The sequence below is a fragment of the Hylaeus anthracinus genome, unplaced genomic scaffold (genome assembly GCF_026225885.1).
Source record: "Hylaeus anthracinus isolate JK02 unplaced genomic scaffold, UHH_iyHylAnth1.0_haploid 5, whole genome shotgun sequence".
NCBI lineage: Eukaryota > Metazoa > Arthropoda > Insecta > Hymenoptera > Colletidae > Hylaeus > Hylaeus anthracinus.
This window is the reverse complement of record NW_026535322.1, coordinates 2,214,695-2,240,859: the sequence shown is the minus strand read 5'-3', so window position 1 is coordinate 2,240,859 and position 26,165 is coordinate 2,214,695. Positions and strand designations below refer to the sequence as shown.

Below are 26,165 nucleotides of genomic sequence, written 5' to 3'. Positions count from 1 at the left end.
GAATCGACTAAGAAGTGGATGATTAACCCAAAACTCTAAATTCGTATTTAGTTATAGATAATCGCAATTGTCGTCACGAATCAATAGCGAAACATCTTTCCAGTCGCTAGAGATAATCGAACCTCCGTTACGAACCAGAAGATAAGAAACGTTAGAAGAAACGAAAGAAACGGACGCAAGCTCTGCGCGATCAACTTTCGCAAAATAAATTTCATCCTGTCCGTTCGATCTCCCCGCTGGATTGGAAAGCTTTGATCCGTTGGGAAAGTCATCTCCGTGAACCTTTAATTCCTTCTATCTGAGGGGAAACTCTTGAGAACTTCTGACCGGGCAGACTTTAACGAGTACGAAGTTTTGCATGGGGCTTCGTCACAAAAGCCGTGACCGTTCTCAGAGACGAGCTTTTTTTCCAAGTTATATCAACGGAGAAACGTCACCGATGGTCTCCCGAGACATCTCGACTTGTACAAAATCCTTAATTTCGTTAAGAAGTGATAGACAGTTCAATTCTAGGGAATGTCTAACACTGACAAGTATATCTAATCGTTCAAACGTTTTCAGTAAACGCGAGCAAAATTTCTTACGTCTCGTCTCGACGTTGATTTTGCATTTCTAAATTTAAGACTACGAGAAAATGTTCTAGGCGAGGACGCGAAACTCGAAACAATTTCAACTGTTTGATCGAAAGACGGGAATGGAAATTGTTAAAAAAATCTCAAGAATTCTTGAGCACAATCGTTAGGCGCGACTTGTGCTTCGCGGAGCGAACGCTTACGAGTATTTCATCCCACTCGAGGTCCTTTGTCGGGGCGGAAATTAATTTCTCGACTACGAGCGATGCGTTCCGATTCAATACATTTCTTTGTCCTTTTTTGCGCTGATATTACGTCGAGTTGCACGTGAGGCGAAACGTGATCGATAGATCGCTATAGAATCAGATGGAACACTATGTCGATACCGCATGTAACACGAATACGTATCTTTGTCCTAGTCTACCGGTTTACACCGCTTTAATTCAACATTTTTTTTTTACGTACTACTTTCCAGTGAATATATTGGCAACGATGATACACGGAATTCGTACGCTGCCACGTGAATACGCGAAATTGTTCGTGGGTGTATTTCTGCTTGAAATACATGTGACCTAACAATGTGTCCCACTGAAAATTTTTCTCTTGCGTATCTACTCTCATACTGCTACAATTTCAGCGAAAATACTGGAAAATTTTCTTTGACATTTCACTTTCAAACTTAATTTTTTTTCGTTCTTCAGTAAAAATCAGTGTCATTCATATATGGGTGACATGGTGATCAACGTGTTAAGGTAAAGCGGTACTGCCAGAGACAATTAAGAATATAATTACGTACGTTGATGCTGCGACCAGGCTCATCCTCGAGCAGCTGACGCGCGATGTCCTTGCAAGAGGTCCGTGCAGCAGGTGGCACCTTGCCGTCGTCCTCCCAGTAACGACTGGATGCATGAGCGTAAAGGGCTGCTGGCGTCGCGTGCGTTACCCTGGTGGTCGTCACCAGTCCAGTCGATTTACCTGTGGACAGAAAAGTTGAATTATCGGCACCGCGGTAAATCTACCAACAACGAGCCTTCGTCGCTCGTGTTTCGTAAATCACTCGACTGGATCCTAGCCGCAGATCGTTTGTCTCCGGCGACTGACATTATCGTACACCCCTTCCAAACCTCTCCGCCCGTGAACTCATTCTTCGGGGTCGATCAATTAGCTGGTGTAATCACGTTCACGGTGTCGAATGTGATTTTAAGAAGTCTGAGGTTATTTTCCAGTGTTTTTCCCAAATTTAAATTATGAGAGTGTTCTAGCAGAACAGAGCTCCAATTTCCCAAATGACACCGCGCTTTCGCCAATTAAGAAACTAACACCTGCTAATAGTATTTGTATTATAATACGAGGAGAGGTCAGGTTTATTTAATTTTCACTTCAGTTGCGTTCTACAGTCGGAAATTCAAATACCATGATATCGAATGGCGCGTAGATGGAAAACAAAGCCACGTAAAGAACTGCAGCCATTGTCGGCACTGGTGTACACAGTAATGGGAAACAAACTGAGGGAAATGGTTTGCCCGCAGAAGCTACTCTGCATAATCCAATTGCTGGATCAAACTCGAACAATTTTTTGCAGGGAATCGGTTCGTTTACGAGGAATGGTTTCCGTAGAACTTTGCATCGTTTCCCTAGGTAGAACGCGTAAAAACCAAGACAAATTCTTTTTTCTCGAATTCCAATAACGAAAAAGCATTTTCTTCGCATTCTACATGTTTCAATCTTTCCTGGGTTACAGGATAAATTTCCTAATATTAGCTAGTGGCATTTATCTATAGTCGTATAGTCAAGCGAGTGGAATTTTCTCTTCAAACTTAAGAGAACTATAAAGATTGTTGCCTCGGAAAGAATCGAGAGGGAATGTAACTAAGCGGAAAGATAAAAGGAAGTTGTGTATCGCGTACATCATCGTCTCGTTCAAAGTTACCGTCGTCCATCATTTAGAAGAAAAGAGCTGCGCGAAGTGTGAGTCAACTTATAAAAGAAATTATTTATTTCCCCCAAGTTAATAAACATTTATAAGTAAAATTCTTTTACGCGGATACGACTGCATAAATATGTAGTTTGAAAATGTAGAACGTTAAACGAAAATTCAAAGCTCCGAGTGAGTGAAATTTAACAATTTATAATCCTCGAACGAAAATGTTTCAAGGTTTAAAATCGCGTATAGGAAGGTTCGTCTTCTGAAAATATAAGTATATGTAACCGTCCATGCGTAATATCAAATAAAAACAGTTTCGTGTTTCATCGTGGCTCATTCTAATTTGGCCGTATGAGTAATTCCACTTTGAAATTGTGAATGCGAAATGAAATTAAGATTTTAATGCTGTACAGACGGAATGGAGATGAAAGAGTATTTCGTTGCTTTTCTAACTTTGTTCGCATCGCGAAAATATTATACTTCGAAATTAGTTAACGATTTTTCAATGAAAAGTATTTCGGAATTGAGCTAGCATTTATTAAGCGACTTGGAAGAGGATCAGTACTTTTAGAAAATTCAAAACGTGTTGCTCCTTTGTTCTTAAATTCTACAGAATTGTCGTCAAAACCCAGGAATTTAGTATAATTCACGACAGATTCTATCCCATAATGAAACTGACCACAATTGAGGTACTTTCCTCATTCCGAATTGTATTTTAATTAAGGGGGATGTTCGTCGGATGCTCTGAGCTGCGGTAAGACGAAAGTCTCCGCCTCTGCAGATGGGTTAACAGATTAGGCTGGCACGTGGAGATCTATGTTCTCGGAGGATTAGCAATTACGTTAAGTGGGCCGATGTTAGAACTACCGGATGCTAATCGGTTCGAGTTGCATCGATACACGATCCTTCATCAAAGCACCGCTCGCGATCCTTTGATCTTGGCATCTGGACCTTCAATTATCATTTAGCATAACGAACAGATGTGACCTGTGAGTGGCAGGTCGATTAGCGGCTATTTGGAGGAGCGGGATTCAAGTCGCGAGGTAACTTAGAAATTCGCTTCTGGAATCTAACTTGATCGTATTAGAATTATTTCATTTCATTTTTATCTCTAATCAATCCTAAGTAGATCTGAATAGGTATTAAACTTGGTAAAATGTTGAGATTCTAAATGTATCGATTACATAATTTTCATCCAACGAAAGCAATAGTCGCTAACCACCGATATATAAACCTGTTATCAAACGCCTTTCCACCGATCGATCCGTGTTCGACTTCGACCAAGTTCTCAACGCCAGGTCGCGGCTAAGTTCCGTCAAGAACAGATATTCGCAACACAGTGACATGCAATTAAATCAAGAAACCGATAGTTGCTAACCAAACTCGATACCTAGCACTCGTGTGTAGAGAATCAAAAGTTCCTAGTCGAATGTCGAACAGAGCGTTGGCGTTTGCTCCCGTGGAACTGAATCGACTGGGATCGATTTCGTGTAGCCAAACTGACACAATGTGTCGTTTTACGAAAATGATTTCCACTTTGGCTCTGTAATGTCGGTCTATAACCCTGCAAGAGAATTTTATTCGAACGTTGGGAGATAACTGTTTTCGAAATTTATTTATCCGAGCTCGCGAGAAACGGAGAAATTTTCGAAGGGACCATCGAGCAAGGTACCGTCGTTTAGCAGACGCTAACGCTCCGGATTGTTTTTGATCCGCATTCGCTGGCAACTCAATTTGCTCGGGAGGGGATAGCCTCGTTTTTCGTTTTTGTAATCCGAACGTTACGGAAACGCTCGTTTCTTTCCGCGTTAGCAATTTCCGTCTCCCGTTTCTTCAATTATCATTACGTTTCTTAAATTCAAGCGAGTTGCGCGAGCTAACGGGCAAACGCCTCGAATTAATTCCACTGGGAATTCTAAACCCATTCACGCATTTTAATTACGACCAGGGTTTCATCAAATTGAAGAGACAACATACGTGGAAGCGCAGTTTTAGTATTCTGTTAAATTCTAATAATAATTCTGAACACGTTTGGAACCTGCCTTTACTCATTCACTAGCTGATTCGTTTAAATAAAAAATTTTGAAACTATACAAAGGGCTGTGTACGTTTATTCATACGCGATTAATGATACGATACCGCTGCGGCGTTGAAAAGGAATTGTGAAATTGTTGTATAATTAACATTGCGAGCAGCAAAGCGTGCTTCACAGACCGCTTATTTTTAAACCAGAATTAACAGACCACGAAGAAACGAGATTACATTTAGGTACATTAATTATCGCAAGCGTTAGTTGGTTGGAATTTAAATTTATATTGCCAGTAGCTGTATTATAAAGAATACATTTTAAAGAAAGATTCTGCTCGAACTTACTATACACGATTGTCTCGTGATACTAACAAGTTCAATTAAAACAAGCTATCGCTTGCGCTAATCGTTTCCTTCCTTTCTTGCATTTCGGGAATCTGCATTTACCCGCAAGGAAACTGCAATTTAAAGGAGAAAATACTGGGGAGAAGCGATGCAAACATCATTCCTCCGCGCAGGACCATATTTTCGCCCGCGAGGGAAAAAAAAAGAATCGCGCAGGAGGGCACTTTAAAAATGCCACTCCGCGTCGCGATGGCGATAAGATAAAACGTAATTTACATATAAACAGTGGAGGGGCCGGATGTTTGCATGCAAATTAAAATAAAACAACGAGGGAATTTCGTTGGGTGGAAATTCGCGAGAGCTAACGGCGCGCCGCGTACAAAAAGGAGCGTATACGTTCGGTGGCGCACCCAAGGGGGTTCAAGGAGCCAATTGGAACACCCTCTTCACCATAAATGTTCATATTTTAATTCATTCTCCCTTCTAAAAAATTTCAGACTTTTCCGATATATATATATATTCATTATCCAAAACTATGGAAAATTAAATGATTCATTCATCTCGGTTAATTAAAAAAGAAAAAAGAACTATTAAGGTTGGAAGATGTATTTTATCGACACTCCTCGGAAAGGAAAATTTCAGAACTGCCTCTGACGTACGTTACCTGGCCAGAGAGGGAGCGGATGCGAGAAGAAACAATTTCGTTGTACAGACACCCTTTCAGATCCGAGATAATACATATTTCGGAGATTTGCGCGACGGGCAATAAAGGACGAAGGCGAAACGCGAAGGGAAGAAAGAGCTTTGCCGAACATACTTCGACTTCCGGAAATGAGCTCCCACTCCGCATTTCACTCTGGGATACATCGTCGGCCGCCGGATCTTCCATTCGAGTTCCCTATCTCGAGCTAGATTCTTCGGGGGAGGTAGGAATTTTCGTGTCGGACTCGAGTAGAACAGAAAAAGTACACGGTATCGCGAGATCTTATCAGAAATAATAATGGCGGTAATAATACACGGGAGTTTCTCCGTTGCTCGAGAAGAAATTTCAATGGTGTTCTTCATTGGAGTCTAGGCGAAGTTTACTTAATTAAATAGATGCTTATTCTTAAACGGATACAGCCCTTTCGCGAAGCAAAACGCAGGAACTTTTCCATTTAACCCAATATTTCCACCGCGTCAACGTTTCCGCTAGAAAATATTGCGGCAATAAAGCACGGGAGTCGGTTTCCCAGCCACGGTTTGCGCGGCAATCTCATTTAGAATCACATGACGTATCTAGGCTTTCCATTAAGCTCCCTTTCGTCGATGCTTTTTGCCTTCTCACGTTTTCCATTCGATCTCTTCCCTTCCCACGCGTTGCGTATAAAACCATTTCTCGAAAGATACGCTCGTTGACGAAATTAAGCGATCACTTTATAATTAACTCGAAAAAAAAAACCGTGAAATTCGTAGCTCTATAATTTCGTGAAGAATTATTTTGTTGAGAAGACGTGAACAAGTTTCTCTTCCGCGGATCGCTGTTCCCGCGAAAATGACAGAAATTCGAACTCGAGCGGTTTTCGAGTGACTGTAAAGAGCTTTTTCAATTTTCTTACTGGGTGCATTATGGCGGGAGAGGTCCCCCGGGAGCGAACCCGCGACGACAGAAGATACAACCCGAAGGTGGGTTCGACTTCGTCGAAAGACGAGCCGTGGTGAACCGCGAAGGATAAGCTGCGACAGAAATTTCGCAGAGGCGCAACTTACTGGCGAGATTGAATCTAGAATTCGCGAAATATTCTGTCGAGATATCCCCGTCGACTCGCTGGGAATCGTTCGCCGTCGACGTGACTTGCGATGATGCGAATGAATTATTGATCAGCGGGGGGGGGGCGGAGTTAGCCGTCATCGGATAAAGTTCATTCGTCGACTGTCTTCGTCGTTGGAAACTCGACGGATGAATTTGCAAATTTCAGATCGAACATGGATATGCAGAGAGCTAAATCCATCTCTGAATGCCGCGAAACTTCTCTTGGAAAATCCTCCCCTTTCCCTATGCTGTCCGTTCGTGGAAATGAAAGTTCAACGTAAATCGATATTCCGTTTAACGAATGCATAATAGATTCAATTAATTTCGTAATAATTATTTGTCGGGGCCCGTCGCACTCGGACTTTCACAAAGGCATGCCATCGAACCGACATAGTACTCGAGTGTGGACTAATTAACGAAATCTAACTTTCCTCCGGAAACGAGTGGATTGTTCTGTTCCGCTTGGTAATTGCGTTTTTTGCACACGATAGTCGTTTCAATCACGGTAAAATTTCACCGACCGTAAAACACGTCGTTGGGAATATTAAAACTATGCCTATGTTAAGATTCGAGTGGTTTTATTGATATTCACAAGAAGGAAATTATTTCTTGGTGTAGAGAAATAGCGATAATGGATTCGATATTTCCATTCATGGAAACCAAACGGACGTATCGATTGCAAATATACGTATGATATTTGGCTTCGATTCCATGCCCTAAACGTGCCATGCAGCCGCCGGTATAAACCTTCACAAACGTTGCCAAACCCGGTGAATTCGCGGTTACATATTATATATTGTTTATCATATAGACTGTTCACCGCCAAAAGGGCGTACCGCAAATATTCTATGCGCAAATATTCTGTTTACCTTCGAGAATATGGTCAATTTCCAATTTGTCAATAATTCTATTTAAATATTGAAAATCTACCGATATTTTAATTACGAGTGCCGTGACACAATTTCCAATCTACTTTAATTAAAGTTAATTTTAGTTGTCGTTTCTCACACGGCAATTAACGATGAAAATGTAGAAATAAATGCGTAAGAAACGGGGAAATATCAAACTTTAATCCCACCGTTAACTATCGATCTTTAACTGAATCCTAATAGCCACATCTTGAGGACTCTTCGCGAACTCGAGGACACTAGGTTATCTTCCAAGGGTAAATTCCCACATTTCCTCCTCCACTCTCCAAATTTGACATCATGTAAGCATCGAATACCATCGAACGGTCGCACAATAATTGTCAATTGTCGATTGCATCGATAAAGGGAGCAGAAAGGGTGACTGTGCAAGTTCGCGACGCGCAGCACGTCAACGGCAAACGGCGAGCGATTAATCAAGCAGGCAATTCATCTTAATGATCGAGGTAAGGCAGCTTACGCTTTCAAGCTCGCAACGTAGCGCGGCCAGATGTACAGTCTTGGCTGTGTGCGTCGTTGTTTATTGCTGTTCTCGATCTACATAGCAGTGTTGTTACATGGTACATAGAACCTATTATTTACGCGACGGCTGGTTCAGGGGCGAGTGGCTTCCCGGCGAGTTATTTTCGAGTTCGCTCGGTTAAATGGAGTTTTATCGGTTGTTGCCTATTCAAACTGATTTACAAGGATGCGTTTTTGGTACGCGGGATATGAATTTCTCGAGGGCACTCACTTTTTCAATTTGCCAACTAGCGCACCGATGATTAGAGGCCTCTTGAACTTTGTGTTGAAAGCTTCGCGTTGGATACATCCACCGAAGGGATATTTTAATTGTAGGTTATTGCTCAGGGCGGGTTACGAGAACTTGGGTGTTTCTCGAGATGTCCGAAGAGTCGATTTATATTTATCGGAAAGTGTTTCATCAATTAGCGTCGTTAGCTGTCTCAGATGGCTCTAGTTATGGTTGTTAATTTAATTTAAAACTGTTTCATTTCAAACGCTAGTCAATACCGTCGTTAATTAGATACATTCGATTGACATCCAATTCGCGTGGATTCCGTTATTAAATCGCGCACTGATAATATCAAAGTTATTAACGTTACCGCCTACAGGAAAGTTAAATGTACCCATGAATCATTAACCTATATTCGGAAAATAATTCTTCGTGTTCGTATCAATTACCCAATTCCATTAACCAGTTTAATCTTGATGAAAGATACAATACATAATAGATGACATTAATATCAATCATAAAGAGAAAACTTGATTTTGGCAATTTTTCGTTAAATATAAATTCAAAAGCCCACGTACGACCACGTTACCCCTCAATTTGGTTTCACGCGACGCTGTTGCATCCAAATACAATACACTGCTGCAGCGATAAAGCGTTTTTCGCCGTGTAAACATACTCCGTTAACTTGGTTACATAATTAAAACCCCTCGACGGGTCGATGATACATCCAGCGGCAGAAGTGTCGTCCCAATCGAACGTGTCTATCGGAAATTGAAATCGTCGAACAGTCCCGTGGAAATTCTTGGTATACGCTGACGACACGGTGTAATAAAGCTGGTGGAAAGTCCTTATTTACGATCGTATCCCTGGGTTGAATAAACATCTCCATTGCACGTAGCCCCAGACCCTCCGAGCTCGGTTTTCAAATTGAATTTAGTAGCGTTTATATGGCTGTATAGTCGACTCCCGCGTATGGAAAATGGAAAATCGACACTCGGTAAAAATCCTATTGCCTCACGCAGGTGACAACAACCCGGGATCGTGCGGGATGAAACGCCCTGCACACGTTGCCACCAACCCCTGAACGACCACCCACCCTAATAACCGTGCATGCGCGCCAGAGAAATTCTGTTAATTGCTCGATACCGTTCTAATGAGACCCAGTTTATAACTGCGCCTCCCTAGTGGGAGCCGTAGGTTACACCGATACCCGATGATTTCGATAGATATCGAAACCGGTGGCGAGGGTTGGGAACGAACCCCGCAATCTCGGAAGAATTTCAATGAAGGTGTTAAAATAACGTTCCCCGGTAGCTACGCTCGCGGAGTTCAATTTCGCTTCGACTCGTAATTAGAATTATTTTCACCCTTCTATTTTCGAACCACGACGCTCGGGGTGTCGCAGTGTTTCTCAACCTTTCCTTTAAACGGCTGAATTTTGTATCAATTTTTCGTTATTGTAAAATCGATCCCTAGCTGTGGCTGAATTTTCTATGATTTTCATGGCCGAAATTTTGCTTTCCAGCCTGAGGGTATTCCGCGCGGAGAAACTGTACACTGGCATTTGAATTTTACGATCGTGTAATGGTACCGCGCTCTCGTGATAATACTTTCAGAATATACGTTATCATCGAAATTACATTCATATCTTACATGGAACGCGAATATATTTTCAGAGATTTACTGAAGCAGATTTATTTTCTTGTTTACGATAGAAAACCGTGCCAAACTCGATATTTAATATACTCTTTAAATTGTAAAATATAATGTTTGGCGCTGTACGAATCGTAATGCAGCGGTAAACAAACGGGACAGACATTTGTAGCGTGTCAGTGCTGAAATGGAAACTTGTACGTTTTATACTTTTAATTAAAACGCTACTGACGCTGATATTCATTGGATCACAATGTTAGTTAATCCAAGCAAGGGATTTTTAATTAAAAAGGAAATGGAAATAACGCGTTGAAGCATCGGGCATTAATCCTTCCGATAATATGGAAATGAAAAAAGATATTGTGGAATAAAAGGTTCATCTGATTTTAACCAAAATATACCGTGAAACGATAACGATCGAAGTTATCGATCGAAGTAACCAGTCCATTAATATTTATTTACATTCCTCTTCAGAAGTGAATTCGAGTTGAGTAATATTTTTAGAAGAGCTTATTAGAACTCATTCGTGGCCACTTTTTGGATGGCTACCAAACTTACTGAATCCATTTCGAGAAGATTATTTCTCTCTAGCTGATGACGAGGCTAATTAAATCCCGAAATAGAACGAAACGCGTGACAAAATGTACTGGCACAGAGGCGAGGAGGAAGTGGAGTGGCGATTGTCACCGGAGCGACGTCCGCAATTAAGTTCTAATCGAACGGAGCCAACGGGGAATCGATCGCACATAATCGTTTGTATTAGTCCTGGATGTCCGTAAACGCGTATATTTACTTACCCTGGTCCTGCGCCCAATTGATAAGAGACGGTACACGGGCATCAAAACTGGAATAACAGTTCTCGAAGCGTGCAGAGGAGTCCAGGCCAACAGTCTCGTAATTGGCTTTAACTCCGCAGAGTAGCGCCGTGGCACATGCCGAAGACTCTCCAACTTGGGCGTCCATGTTGTAAGTCTGCAAACGAACGAAAGAGGAAGAGGAACTTTAATTAGTTTGCGACATCAACTTTTTCGCGCAGAAACGCAACCAGTCCGCGAGCAACATTCACGGCTGACGATGGGGAGGGGGGAGGGGAGGGGGGAGGGAGAAAAAAACACTTGGCGATAAAGTGGTTGATTTTGAAATGCATGCTAATCGAATCCAACTGGGGTGGGTGCAGCTAAAGAAAACGATTCGTCATACGTGCATTAGTGCATTAACGATGTTAACCGGAGATGTCTCGTGATTCAAATTGATTGCAATTAGGGATAAGTTTATAATGTTTTGAGTCACGGAGGCCTTGGCTCGGAAAGAAAGATTCTGATTGTAGTTCAACAATTGATAAAACTGTTAAAACAATGTTAAGTATTAAGAAAAGACAATGACACTGTTACGAAAAATCATCTTGTGTGAAGTCCGTTGACGATACTCGACAGATAATTGACAACGGATGACTATTCCTCGTGATCAAAGCATTACGTTTTCATTCAACTATATACGTGTGAAAATACACGTACTCGGACTAGTAACGCGGTATAGTCGAGGGCATTAGACGTTACCCTCGCTGTTAAAACCGTTTGAATTGTGAAAAGTAATCATCGTTTGTTATCTCGCGAGACACAAATGCTGCGACTCGCGCAACACCGTAACAAATATTGCGATAAGAAGGAAGAAGGTTGCCCGATCTGATTTCTGATATACGCGTCCAAGATCTACGATCGCGGATGAGTAATGATTCACGCGACACGCGAGGAATGTACGTCACGACTTCTGGTCTTCGCGCGAGCAATGCTTGGTAGACAAACAGCGGAGAAAAAACCGCGATGATAAATCGTTGAGCGCGTGTCACCGACCGTCGATGACCGAACAAAAGCTATTCCTATCGTAGATGATAAAAATGTTTCGCAAGACGCGGGGATTCCTGAGGCTCGCGCGGATTTTCATAAATTATTTCGAACATTACCGCGAATGAATTGTGCGTATTATGATAATCCGGTCTTTCCTTGACCGTCGCGCGGGTTCAGAGGTTACGGGGGTGGAATAAAGAGGAGCGGAAGCCCCGTGTACATAAATCTTGTCGGCATTATCCACAGGGAGGATCGCCCGCGTAAAATACTGCTGACTTCCGGCGGTTTTCTTATTATTTAAAAACCATGCGGACCACTCGAGCGCCGAGTGATCCGAATAATAACGAGCCATCGTTTCGATCCAGATGTTCGGGAAAGGGCGCGTTTTCTGAGGCAAGAAATCGCGTAAAATGCAGTACCAGGGAGTATAATCGGTCCGCGAATTGCTAATTTCGACTAACTCGAGGGCGTACAGAATCTGTATATCGGACATTCCTAATATACCGTTAATCCAAGTATAGTCATTCTAGTCGACATATAATACATCTTAAAGTAATCACATTTAATCTGGGTATGATTATTTAATAATCTGTATCAATCGAACTAGTTTGAATGCGATTATTCGATAACACTGTTAATTCGATACTTTGCTGAATAGTATATAAAGTGTCACCGATCTCGTTAGCAGAGAAGTCACTTGCATAGATGATTCTTTTTACATTTTAATGCGCTCGACGTTGAAGGGAAATTTCTAAGAGATATTGAAATGTCGTTCCTGTCACGAAGCGTTCGAGCAGGTTATTGCGGAGGTGCAACGATATTGTGATCATACCAGATCGCTAGAGACACGCTATTGATAGGCAGATAACGTCAAGACTCTTTATAAAATTTACATGCTATTGTCGCTTTGATATCGTCGTCCAGACGACCGCTTGCATTGGCACCAATATTATTCTCCACAAGGTAATACTGATTTTATCATTAATATTTTCGAGTCTGCGTAAATATCTAAAATCCGAAGGCAGTGTCTTTAACGTCATACACGAAACTTCGGTCTGCAGTGACTATACTCGTGCAGATTGTTTCATCGGCAAAGCTTACAAAATTCTACTTCGTCGCGTGACTCAGATTTGTTTTCGAAACAACTCGACGCAATGGAAACTTTAATCCCAAAGTGAAAGTATTCACTTCGACGAAAGCTAGTTATCTTCATAGCATAATTAAATTCTATTCCAAATTTATATTCTACGGTTGCGTCGTTCCGCGTTATTTCGGACGTATGTCTTTTCTCTGCACCAACACTAAACGTAAATATCTTTCGACAACAAACACGCGAGGTATACAATCGATACCGAACGTCAGAGCCTTTATCGATACCGATAAGATAATGCCGTATAAAATTGTACGATTTCGTTGTCCGTAGGTAGACGCAGTGGTGCTAGCGAACAAGGCTGATAACGGTCGCGAAAACGCAATGTCGAACGTAAATTGTAAAGGCGAAGAAAGGGGTTGTGCGAACCAGAAGAAGGGAAGTGATTCCGAGTCCAACACCGTGGATGGATGGCCGTTCAAAAACAAGTGAGTGGTAGTTTCTCGATTCCTTCTAAGACTTATTGATACGTAAGTAATTCCTTGTGATGCAGTGTGTTAAAGATTGCAAAACAGGCTGGAATAAATCTATATGAAATTTGCATTTCTTCAGATTCCAAATAAAAATTGACGCGATAACAATTAAAAATTAACGAATTTCAAAACTGTCATTTAATTTAGACAAATTTCTTTAACCCTAGCATGGAAAGATTTAGTAAATTTTACTCCTTGCCTTTTGTTACAAACCCCAAATCAATTAGTTTACCAAGCGTACGTGAAATCGCGACAAATGATTCCCCGGCATTATCAATCTATATAGTCATAGCAACAGCTCTGAATCAGCGCTTAGGTCAACGTGAACGGTTAGGAAGATGCGATCGTTCGTCTTATCGGCGTGAGAACAAAGACGCGCGATGCTTTTCGAATTTAGATAAACGTAACTTCGCCGCTAGAAGTCGGCAACGCGATGAACTAGGAACGCGGGAATTTCGCATGATCTACCGCGGCTGTATTGCGCGCTCGAAAATGTATGAAGTGGTGCATCGCGAAGACATGAAATATGCATATTTACCGGGCGAAAATTAACATTTCTACGCTGGAATTAATTGTACGCGGAAGTTGGCGACTGTGCATCGGGCTGGGGTGTCTGGTATTACAGGTCGAAGCACACGAAACCGTTTTACGTGCGAGTAGACACTTGGAGAGGTCCGTGGAACAACCATGACGAACGTTTGTGCTTTCGGTGTCTTTCGTAAGCCGATGTAGCGTTAGAAGTGTACGTTTCGAAGTAATTCTTCTAGACGAGGGATCTCGGTACCATGAATTATAGGACACCCGGTATGCTAGGGGTGGAGTATCGTCACAGTTTAATTTTCATATTCATTTGGCAGCGGCTTTTCGGGATTTTGCAAACAAAGTACGCTGAATGTAATAAATTCTCAGGTTTCCTGTCGAAAGTACGTGGAACTCTGCATTATTCAAGTATTGAATCGCCCTGGACAAAATTCTGCACCATTTTGAACCAAACAAAATGGGATTAAAGAGAGTCTTGTGAAAAGTAACAAGTATTATAAGTATTTCCTAAATTAGGACGAGAGCATTTCTTCAGATCCGAAGATTCATCTAAAATAGACGTAATCTAAAACTGCGTTCGAACTGTTATTTAAACGTTGTCAGAATTTTATCAGAGCAATTCCCGCGGGACAATGAAAGTTTGTTGGAGGAACACAACTGTCGACCATGTCATTATTCGAGGAATTCAATTACCGACCTGCAATGTAATCGATAATAATTGACAGCGATGGGAGTTTCGCAAAACTGCGAACGATCTCTGCGGATGACACGACGTATTATCTGATGCTATTTCCTGCGGCCGGAACCCAATTCGAATATGTATACGTGTCACTCAACTCTATCGCGATTTCGATCTCGCCAAAGGTAAACGTTGCTGGTTGCGCAGCTTTCTGAGCGATTTTACAAACATGGCTCTACGTTATTTCAAAATAAAAATCGCCCGTAAAATTATGATGAAAGAAAAAAATGTTTCAATTGAATATTGGTAAAAATAGCGAACCTGAGCTCTTGCGCGCTCATTATCCGAATCAGCCGCGTCGTTAAGATTCCCATGGTTCCTAAGATGTTGCCGTAAACTTTACCAGCGGTATTTTGAACTCCTCGAAGGCAGTGTGCGTCGAGCGAAATGTACACGCGAAATAAAACAGAACGAGTAGAGCAACACGCGGAGGAGATTCACAAAACACCGCGGGGCAACGGATCGACCTTTTAAACGGCTCGAGATATTACGTTCCCAGTTGAAAGACTTTTTCCCCGGGTGAATTCTACCACGCTGAAGAACACGCGGAAAATCCATGCTCGCGGACACGGACAACGAGGTTCGGTTGACAAAGGCTACCCGCAGAATGCTTACAAACTAGTCATAAAGGCGCGGACCCGACGCCCATTAACAGACAAATGTTCATTGGAAGAGAAACGAGTTACCGGTATTATAGCGGCTCGCCGCATTTCCTTTGAGCTTGAAAATATTTTGCAACGAGACCGTTCCGACCTCTATCCGCCCCTTCCCCGATCTCGACGTCGCGAATATAAATCTCTGGAGAACGATTCTACCGATTGTATACAATTGGAGCGAGAGGAAGCGTCGCGCGGCTTTTCGCGCGGAATTCCACTGCGACAAGAGTGTCAGTTCGTATCGCTCTCGTGCGACGGGTATCGAAACGTTTCTGTCTTTTTTTTTTTGGTAACTTGATTTAGGATGTGCTTTGATTAAAGTTAGACGACTGCTCGCGCAATTGACTTTGCTAGCTCGGTGAAATATTTTCGGACGATGGCGTGCCATCGGGAACGATAGAGGAATAATAACTTGTCATTTCTTTACGATTCCGTTACTGAAGTAACGCTTTGATAAGTGGAATTAACTTACTAAAATTAATTAGGAGGCTTGGACAAAAATGAATCTGGGTATAGAGTCATGTACTGACTCGAGAATTATATCGATTTTCGAGTTTAAGGAAGAGACGCTTCGTGGTTCAATGTAGCTAAAAGATTTAAAATCTATGTTGTTTATCCCCTGCTCGGCTCTTCTACGCTTTCCCGCGACGTTGGATATAGTAGGAAAGAAAAACTGTATTTGGTGTCAGAAGATATTTGTTTGGGAAATTTCAGATTTATACTTTGTTGTGACACAACGTCGCTATGGAGGATGGCACTCTCGGGCTGTCATTGCTCTTCCGACCTATCAATATCGAAAGTACTGTTTTGATTTGTGAACAGCGAACCCGGTGATTGAGATGCAAATACGATATATTGTTCTTATACGGAGAAAAGATCATTTTCAACCCCGGAGGTGCACCCTCGAGGAAGCGTTTCCTCTGCCTCTCTCGGTGTTCGACTAATCAATAAGTGCAGAAAGTTCCTTTACCACTCGAGGCCACTTCTCCCCAAAAGCCAATCACGGAATCACTAACCAGGTTCGCGAGCGTAGTATCAGGGGCGTTTTACTTCCTCTCGAGCGCGAAAGTAGCGGTAATCGAGCACAGCACCGATTTCCTGGTAAAGTCCGATCGCTGCACGTACGGGTTCACAAGGAGTGGCAACGTGTTACCGCGATGGAAACGGCCGGGACCGTTACGTGGAAGTTCTTTAGCCAGGGATTGCGATCTAACTTAAAATTAAATTGACCGTCGGATGATTCGGTGGACGGTGCTCACGTTCGCCTGCGAGAACCGACCGTCTCTATCCTAAGCAAGATTTCCCGTCCGTGGCGAAGACCTACGTGAGTGGAAAGTACGAAACAGCCTCATGCACTTTCGAGGGATGGGTGTACTTTGCGCAAGGTTAGACGGTGTCGCCCCGTTTAAAAGGAAGAACGTGTGAACGGTGCCGGCGAACCTGCCATGGAGCCCTGTAACGATGAAATAGGACATTGCCGGAGCTTCCATTTAACACGCTGTAACTCGGGACTACGAGACATTTCTAATATTTATTTTCGAAATTATTACTTCGTATCGTGTCCTCTTGTAAATAAGTACGCGTATAATTCATTTGCGCGGACTCATTTTGCGCTTAAAATCGCCGCGCCGAGCTTGCAGAGTCGATACACGAGGCTTCGGTTCCGATAACTTTATTGCTGCTTTAAATCAAGGTTTTAAAAGGTGTGGATCCTCGGATTTTCGGAGCAAGACTCGTGTTTTTCACGTTCGAGTCAAATCCCTTATCACGTGTCTCGCACGTTGTCACAGGCTAAAGGGTTAATGAAAGATTTTTCAAGAGTTTTGAGATTGCATTTTTGTAATAACAAAGAAAACCTGAAGAACAGTCGACAAGATCGAAGGACCATTCGAATCCACCCACGTCGGCAACATTTTTAGGATCACTATCGCCCGAAACCCATAAAATCTCTCGATACATCTCCTGAAATCCGAGGTCTGCCGCGAAACTTTAGATCCCCGCACACCTAACTCGGACACCCGAATCGTTTTAAACCCTCTGGGGCCCCAGAAATCGTCTGTATCTACTTCCATAGACTCGAGTTATTTCGTATCGTATTCCGCGAATGCAGCGCAATCGGTATCAGGTGCCACGAGTCCAGCGGTCGTAACTGCACGGGATTCCATAGATCCGTAGTCGCTTGGATTGAGTCCCACGAGTCCCGTGTCGTCTATCCCGATTCCTCGAATTCCGTATCGTCTGCCTCGCATCCCAAAGGCACGGTATCATTCATGTCCCGTCCGATGAGTTTGGGGGTCTTCCTCGTGGAACACCATGTCGAGTCTGGGTCTTCCCTCTCGGATCCCATGTGTCCACCACCCATTCTCTATACCCATCTCCGCGGATAGAACTAATTAATCCGACCATTGTCTCCCTTGATCGGAATTTTCACCCAATTATGCGAATATACAGGACTTAGAGTCAGTCTCATAAGTACTCGTATCCTCTATATCTATTGAAGATGTTTGTCTAAATTAAATGATAATATTTTGTCTGTTCGTAAATTTTTCAACGAGATGGCGCAGAGTCCGAAGCGTTAATACCTCAAAGATGTCCTTACTTTTTTTTAAATCAAAGCGCGGTTACCAGTAAACAACTCGCGCGGGAATTGACGGTCATCGAAGCGACGATATATTCTCCGAAAATAATTAGAACTCCCGCGGTCACCGGCGCGACGTTCATTCGTTAACCTGCGGTCGCATGAACGTCGAAAAGTTTTTGAACTGGCGTGCACCCCGTCGCGTCTCCGACCTCCGTCCTAGATGTTATTTGTTGCACGTTGAGCGTGGCGTTGTTCCAACAACGCAGCTCTTCGGAGATTCCAAATTTTACGAGGGACGCGAAAAGCCCCAGGCGGACGAAACCGATACCTGCGCCGAAACCGTACCCCCGAGCTCTTTCGTTGCAGCGTATCGTTTTTTAGCTCTGTATCGATCGTCTACAGTCCGGAACACCGAATTTCGCCGGCGACAAGCAGAAATATGCACTTGCAAGTTATTGGGCGCTAGCGCGTGCACCATAATCGTAAAGTACAAATGGGATACTCGCGTCGAGCGTGTAATTTGCCGTGTAACAACTCACAATCAGCGGTATGCTCGACGGGGTGCGAGGGAGCAATTGCACCCTCGTCTCCTCTATGCGCATTCATTGGGTGGATATACTAATACAGCTCGGTAAAGCTATAATTCATCGTCATTCGGAATCAAGACTAGCGTGCAATGTATGATTTGTCATTTTTTAAGCGTTGACGTTTCTTTTGTGTGGAAGCGTGAAAGCAAATTGACGTCATCGAATGATAGCAACACGACGGGAAACGTTTCGAGCTGTGCGTACATTTCGCACGCGAGAAGAATACGATCGGGGAATTCGACACTCTTTTTAGAAGCTTTATTATTATCGTGGTATAGCCACTTGCGATTTAATTGCAACGTGTAATTTCCATAGTGAATACGTATCTCCATTCAAATACCATTCGTTTACAATATGCAGCCGCGTGCGAGCCATAACAACGTATCGTGAATTGTTTCAGCGTGCAGTGGGAATATTTAAATAGCTTGAAATGCAGTCAGTGGGAACGCGAGACGTGATTTTAAAGCCTTTGATACAGAAATCGCGAAAAACTCCCAAAATTCGGGCGTCGATATTTCATTGGCCTTGTTTACGTACCACATCTCATAACTCTTAATGTAATATTCATACCGCGCAGATCTGTATTGGAAATGTCCAATATTGAAACGTTGCTAACACGTCGCGTACAGGGTGTATCTAAACGAAAGTACTCCAGTTTGAGATTCGTACAGCTTTCAATTAATTTCGATGCGTTTCAAGTACGTTTTTATACGTTGCACGTGTTTTATGCATTGACCCTCTACTGCGCGAAGTTTATTTTATTATCAACAAGTGAAGTTATTTCTTAGTCAGTTACATGAATTAATCCAAATTTTCACTTCATCGTTTGTTTCGAAAACCCATTTCACTTTTTCACTGGGAGTTATTTCTGTGTATGATCTACACATTCGTTTCTATCGGAAGTATAAATAATTTATTTTTTTATTTTTTACTCGTCAATCAATATTTTCATCCGGGGAATTGTTTTGGGCACCTGTGGGTCAAGGGGCCAGCCGCGAGAATTTATCTGTCCGAAACAACCGTTTTGAGGATCCTCCACCAACAACCACTCTCGAACAAACCGAGAACCGGATGAGTACAGAGAATTCTTTCTTCGGTTAAAAGTAGGCAACGAGTCGACTGCGGTAAAGTGTTTTTGCAGCTCTGTAAAAGCAACGAAACTGAAATTTCAGAGTCGATTGTCACCGACAACGAAACAATGGCCCTTTAACGGCAAATATTACGCTAACCCACTGCGGCAACTGCGCCCATTCATCAAAGAAAAAAGACGAGGCAATCTCACCCAAGGCTTGCTACTCTTCCGTGACAATGCGCCAGTTCGCACGTCTCTCGTCGCGATAGCAAAAGTACGCGGTTTTGTCGAGTCGAATGGTCCACCTTACAGCCCACACACGCATCCAAGCGAAGTAGATTATTCCAGATACCAACGAGTGTGAGAAAATTCAGTGAAGCTTTATTATTTAAGTGAGAGTAATGTGGTGTTTTGTTTTTAGGGACACCAACAATTCCACGAGCGCTACAAGCATTCACAGTCGAGTATCAAGGGATTCTGAGGTGTACAACATGGCTCACCCGAGAAGGGGCAAAGCAATAATCTTCAACCACGTCAACTTTCAAAAAATGACAGCGAGGAAGGGCTCAGAAAAGGACTGCAACGACTTGACGCAGACATTGAGTCGCTTTGGCTTCGAAGTTCACACGTATCCGGATCCGAGCGTTAAGAAAATAACGTCCACCTTGAAAAGTGGTAAGTATGCGTTATCTCTATTCGATCGTGTCTTATTTGGCGCTGGAAAATTTGAAAAGGAAGTAGACCTTTCATTAGGCATGTTATTTCCTATCAGGCAACAACTGTACAAAGTCAAACTAAAAAAATGGAAGAATAACCATTTCAGAGAACGTTTAGAAACGAATCCGATACAGTTCGTAATTATGAATAATTGTAAGAAGAATTTTGCAATCTGCAGAATGTAGAAATTAAAATCACCAAACAATTCGATAACATGTAAAACGGAATAAATACTTCGTTGTGAGTGGTATGAATTATGAATGTTTATAAAATTCCGCGAAATTGCAGAAAAATTTCCCCGATCGTTCCAGCCTGGAAATTTTTATTCCAAGTACATACCAGGTGCGCAATTCGAACAACGCAATTTCGGACTCAAAACACATTACGTACGTACGCGCCGACAGTGTTTAATCATTTTTTTTTTTTTTTTATTTGCCAGCTTCGCGAAACAACGCCGTAATGCGAAATAACGGACAGAGATGGATAATACGAGTAATAATTCATTTCATCCGTTTCTGCGTAACGAGTGGTGTTTCCATTATTCGGATAGTCTCTCTTTGACGTAGTTTCAGTAAAAGAAGAATAGCAATGACATTCGCACGATCGAATTATAATGTTATCACCCTGTGATATTTCGCTTTCTATTCAAACTTCTAATTTTTATTCAACGAATATCGAAGTATAACATTGCTCGTCCCTCGTTTGCTATTCGATATTTTTATCCAGACAAAACTTCCGCCCATTCCTGTCCCCGGAGAGCGTGTCTTGGCATCCCCAGCCCGCAAATTGTAGACAAACCATTCGTAAACGGAACAGAAACGCTGGCTGTCGCCGAGAAACGTCACGTTGGCCAGTTTGTTTGAATTTTTCCTCGAAATATTCATCCATTCAAATATTGACACAATGGCAACCGTCGCGACACTGTCCGCCATACATTTATCAAACGCTTTTGTCGCCATCGGACAAAGATGTTCTTACATCGCTTGGGGAAGCGCGAAGCTCGTAAATCGCACGTTCCTAAACCACCCGTGGCTCGCAACAATCGCCACAGCCCTGCATTTCATTTAAAACGCCTTTCGAGGGTATTATCGCGATGGCGAATTTCAATGACCCCGTTCATCACGAATCTCGTTTCACGGTATTTGTTTTCATTCGGTTTACGGGTCAGTGGAAGAAAAATAAATGACGCAGCGGAGACTCCCATGATTGAAATATTTTTATTATCCCGGAAGGGAAAAGAGAAAAAACGCGTGTCACGAAGCTCGCGTATATTGTTGTGGAATTTAATAATGGCGTCTACTATGTACGATTACGGGTTGGTGAATTATGTCAGCTCCAGATAGTATTTTTACTATTTTTAGTACTCGCTGTTTCTACTACTCATATTACTTTTTCACCACCGTTTTATATTTGATCTTAGGCCCCAAACACAGATACAATTGAATCTCGTAGGTGGAGACGCCGTAATATTGAATTCTGTCGTACTATTTTAATAGATCGATAAAAACTGAGGGAGTAGTCAAATAGTGAACCGACGGAAAGCAATTTAAACTACTGTCAATATTTACCGGCGCAAACACAAATGGAAATAATGGATCGTGGAGAACGGGCTAGTCTAGACATAGTGAAGTGTCCGATATTCGAATTGAAACTCGATTTTCTTGGACAAGAAGACTCGCAAAATGTTCGGTTTATTGGCAATTAAAGAAGAACTCTGATAGAATAAAAACTGAGGAAATTAGCTCTAATATCTTCCAAGATTGGGAATCCCTGTTTTGGATCATTACTCCGTACGATCGATGAATTCGCATGCAGAGGAGCCGTGTGTACTAGAGAGACTTTCGGGATCCTTTGTTCGGCAAATTCTTATATGAAGCCTGAATACCACCAAGTACGGACCAATAATCTTCGCGGAGGTCTTTGTGCGGCATTCCTCGAAGAAGAGGTGGGTGTCGCCCCAACTGTCCCTTCAACACGGTTGACCCGCGACGGATAATGACGTCGTCGATGAATAAGACTACGAGAAGTTGCATAAACATTTTACAATGAAACGAGCTCATTAAACGTTCCCCTGTCGGACGGGGGTAACCGGTTTTCTCTCGAGCATAACTAGCAGAGACAATTGCGCGAGATACAGACGCGGCCGTGTAAGCGGAGAGGAAAGTCGGATGATCGTGGAACTTTATAATAAGCAAGGAAACTTTTCGTATTCCCCGCTACTTGGAATGCGTCAAGATATATCGCGCTCAGTTTAGAACTGTTTCCGACTCTCTAGATTATTTTTTGCCAACGTCATCTCTCGCTGGACTACCTCTAGACGCGAGCCATTCAATTGCGTTCAGTCTCGAGAGGACGACGACGATGAAGTTTGAGGTAATTGAAGTTGAGGGGACACTTGTTCCGCGTCCATGAAGATTTTGTATAGGAAAGGAGGAGTCTTTTGTACTCGAGAAGCATGACGAGGGGATTTTGGAGGTTTCGAAGTATGATGCAGCGTTAATTACAGCGCTAAATTAGAAGGTGTTTAAGTCATCATTTCGGCGATTTTGTTGATCATAAGAAAACCTGAGGGTTTCAGACGCAATAACTAAAGAAACAAGCGCACGAGATGGGCCATTTTGGGTTAGGGCGATAGTGTAGCCTGGTCCTATGCGAGATTGCTTCCGCTCTCAAATGAGAAGCCCACCTGACCGTATTACGATGTATTTAGAATGGCGCAACGTGCTGCGCAATGCGCGTTGAGATTTTGGCCCTGAGCCTCCCTCAACTGGCGACGCAGAACACATTCCATGCGCTTACTATGAAAAGTAGCCGCATTGGAGGCTGTGTGCGCGATGCTACCCACCATTGAAAACGTTGGCAACACATGGTCGAATGCTTTTTACCTGAAATTATGCCAGGATTATTTCGATAAAGTATTTTCGTAAAATTCATTCTCGTAAAATGAATACATTATGTTTGTCGAAACATACAATCACGAATAGAGTTATTCGCAACGAGCTTCAGAACTGCTAAACTCGAATTGAGTTTGGTATTGAGCCGCAAATGTTTGACGATGTTCGAATTAATCAATGAGATCAATTGTATATTATATCCAGTAATAACGAAACGAAGCTCGTCCTGCGTTGATCATCGAGAAGGAAATATATTTAACGTCATAAACTAATATCTGGAAAGGAAAATAACGTTTCCCAGTTTTTGTTTTTTTTTTCGCTCGTCAGTCGCGTATATTTTTCATTTGCACTGCGAGCACGGGCGCAAATTCATTACGCCCGCAATATTTTTAAGCAACGTCCCGTGAAATCGATAATTCTCGTTTCTCCTCAACGAGACAACATACGCAGGTGCTGTCAGTTTTTTAATCTGCACCTCCCACTGCGCAAATTCGACCAGATAAACACTATTATTTTGTTTCTCTCCCGTTCGGGCGCAGTTGCAACACCAACAGCAACACGCGTACAACAGTTCCCTGGATCCGATATCGAGTGAACAAGGGAGCACGCGACTTTTGTTTGCGCAGCAAACAGCGTTACGCCGTTTTCGTCTGGCTCTGGTTGAAAACAGGGCCCCGAGGGGGGCGAACAATGAAATCTTCTCGGGGAATGGCGCAATTCGTTCCTCGACGTCTTTAATTTTCAGGAAAAATACGGTTGGGTTTGATTAATGCTGCTATTTCTCGTTCGTCGCTCTGGTTGCTGTTTAACGTAGCGTTTGTAAATTTTTTCTGATGGTGCCTAGCGGCGCGTTATTTTGTACACGAGGCACAATCAAAGAAATGACAAAACAAATTTTGAAGGGTTACTACGAAAAATATCTAAGTGCACTTAGAATCAAGGCTGAACACGCGACGAACAGTGTGGCGGGAACGAGGTGAAAATGTTCTAAACAATTCGTCGTGAGTCCCGTAACGGTATACGACACGATTTAATGATTCAGTTCACGGCCGACTGCTTGTTTCATGGTACGGCACGCGTTAAGGGTTGTTCGCGTTGGCGTCAAGCCAGAGAATCGCGATAACAGGCAGTTTATCGAAGATCGAATATGTTTGATATCGGATCAATTGATATTGTTATTAACTGCGAATTTTTATTTGCTCCGGGAGCTGTGAATGTGCTAGATACGAACCAAAATATGCAGATACTTTTAGAACACGATATTCTTCTGAATTTTATTTCAATCGATAGAAACTGTATCAAGCATAGCATGAGTGAAACTCCTTATAGTACTCGAGTAAAGAAATACGAAAACGATTAGAATGCATGAAATATGAAACTTACTCGAGAGAAGTTCGGGCGTTTATCTTAGAAAGCAGTATCGAACCGCGGAAACAAGGGTGAAATACAGCCATTACTTTTTCCGTGAATTTAGCAAGATGTGTCCTCCGCTATTTCCGGCGCTCAAGGTATAATTTTCGTGGTCTGCGTCCTGGGAAACTTCGGGTTGCAAATACGAGCAGAAAAACTAAGGAAAAAGCGAGTCTTCGAAATGTTTCCGCGTACATGGCTCCATAGAACTGCAAAGTGGCTATAATACTCCACAAAAGAAACATTCTTTTAAATATACACAACGAACGCCGCGGGTTCTGGATAAACCACGATGCAACTTCTATCGTTACTTTTATACCGAGACAAGGATGGCGATGTAAAGTTCAACGCGAACGATCCTTCAAAACAGGACAAGTAAATGAACAAAATTAACGATTTATCCCAGACACACGTACGAATACTTTTCTACGGTGATCGTAGTAATAGGACGTATCTTATGACGACTCTTGAACGTGCTCGAGTAATCGCGCCTCTCGTTCATTTTCGTGAATTGGGTTAATTACTCGCTTGAATCGGGCTTCACAATGTACGATCTTTCGCGCAGTTAGACCGACCGGAAACGTTCCCGTACGCGCGTATTCGGAGCACAATGCAAGCGCACGCCTCATGTGCACAGAATGGCCGCGGCGCTCAGCACCCCTTGTTTGCCTCATTCGCGCATAAAAGATATTGAAAAATTTAATCGCTCCCTTTCGTCGACGATTATTCGATTCGACGCGTCTTCTCGGCGATACTTTTCACTTCGGATACTTAGACAGTCGATGAAAAGCTGCTTCTCTTTTATTCCTTGCTCGAAATTTCTTATCTAAATGCAGATGTTTCCTACATTTCTCTATTTCGGTGAAACAAGCGTTCGCGAGTTTTGACGTCGATGGCGTTGTAAACGATCACAGCCCGAAAGCGAACGGCACAAGTGACATTTACAAGCGCTTACAACGCGTGAACGGCCAAACCTTTGGTGCACGTAGAACTGGTTTCCGAGCGACTGAAAACGGAGTGCATCGAGTGCATCCAGTCGACGATGCATGTACTTCGCACGGTGGATTCGTTATCAGTATTACAAAGGCACGACGAGCACTTTCAGGGGAGAATTTTGCATTTTCGAGCACTAGAACATCGTACCAATACAATTGCTCTGTCCCACTTTAAGGGGACCTCACATCTCGAAAAAATGACGTTGTCCTTTTTTTTTTTTTGTAGTAACAAAAGCAAGCAGAATCAAAGAAAAGCTATCTATGCCAATTACTGTACTTATAAAGTCATTGCGTGAATTTTCCAATTAACTCTGATGATAATTGATATTGATAATATATAATATAATATATTATAAAAAAAAAGAAATTTGACGAAATTTAGTAAATCGATAAATCGACCATGTTTCCTAAATTTCGAATGTCGGTTTGGTAGAAATCATTAGAGAGAATTCTTGAAGAGCGAAGAGGTAATTCTGCAGCCAAGTGGGTGAGATCCTTCTTAGCAGAATTAAATGTAGACTTCGTTACATCGTT

The 26,165-nt window shown here is 42.5% G+C and overlaps 2 protein-coding genes across 2 annotated transcripts in view; one reads left to right on the top strand and one right to left on the bottom strand.

Annotated features, from left to right (window-relative positions):
• The window catches only part of LOC128895732 (alkaline phosphatase-like), a 199,689-nt gene that overhangs the window by 42,131 nt on the left and 131,393 nt on the right, over positions 1-26,165 (bottom strand). The window contains exons 3-4 of the mRNA XM_054158589.1: positions 10,771-10,945; positions 1,369-1,547 (exon numbers count right to left, since the gene is read on the bottom strand). Of these exons, the coding sequence (XP_054014564.1) occupies positions 1,369-1,547; positions 10,771-10,945 (354 nt within the window). The remainder of the gene's footprint in view (positions 1-1,368; positions 1,548-10,770; positions 10,946-26,165) is intronic.
• The window catches only part of LOC128895738 (caspase-1-like), a 44,561-nt gene that overhangs the window by 3,167 nt on the left and 15,229 nt on the right, over positions 1-26,165 (top strand). The window contains exons 2-3 of the mRNA XM_054158597.1: positions 13,241-13,395; positions 20,037-20,290. Coding sequence (XP_054014572.1) covers positions 13,241-13,395; positions 20,037-20,290 — 409 coding nt within the window. The remainder of the gene's footprint in view (positions 1-13,240; positions 13,396-20,036; positions 20,291-26,165) is intronic.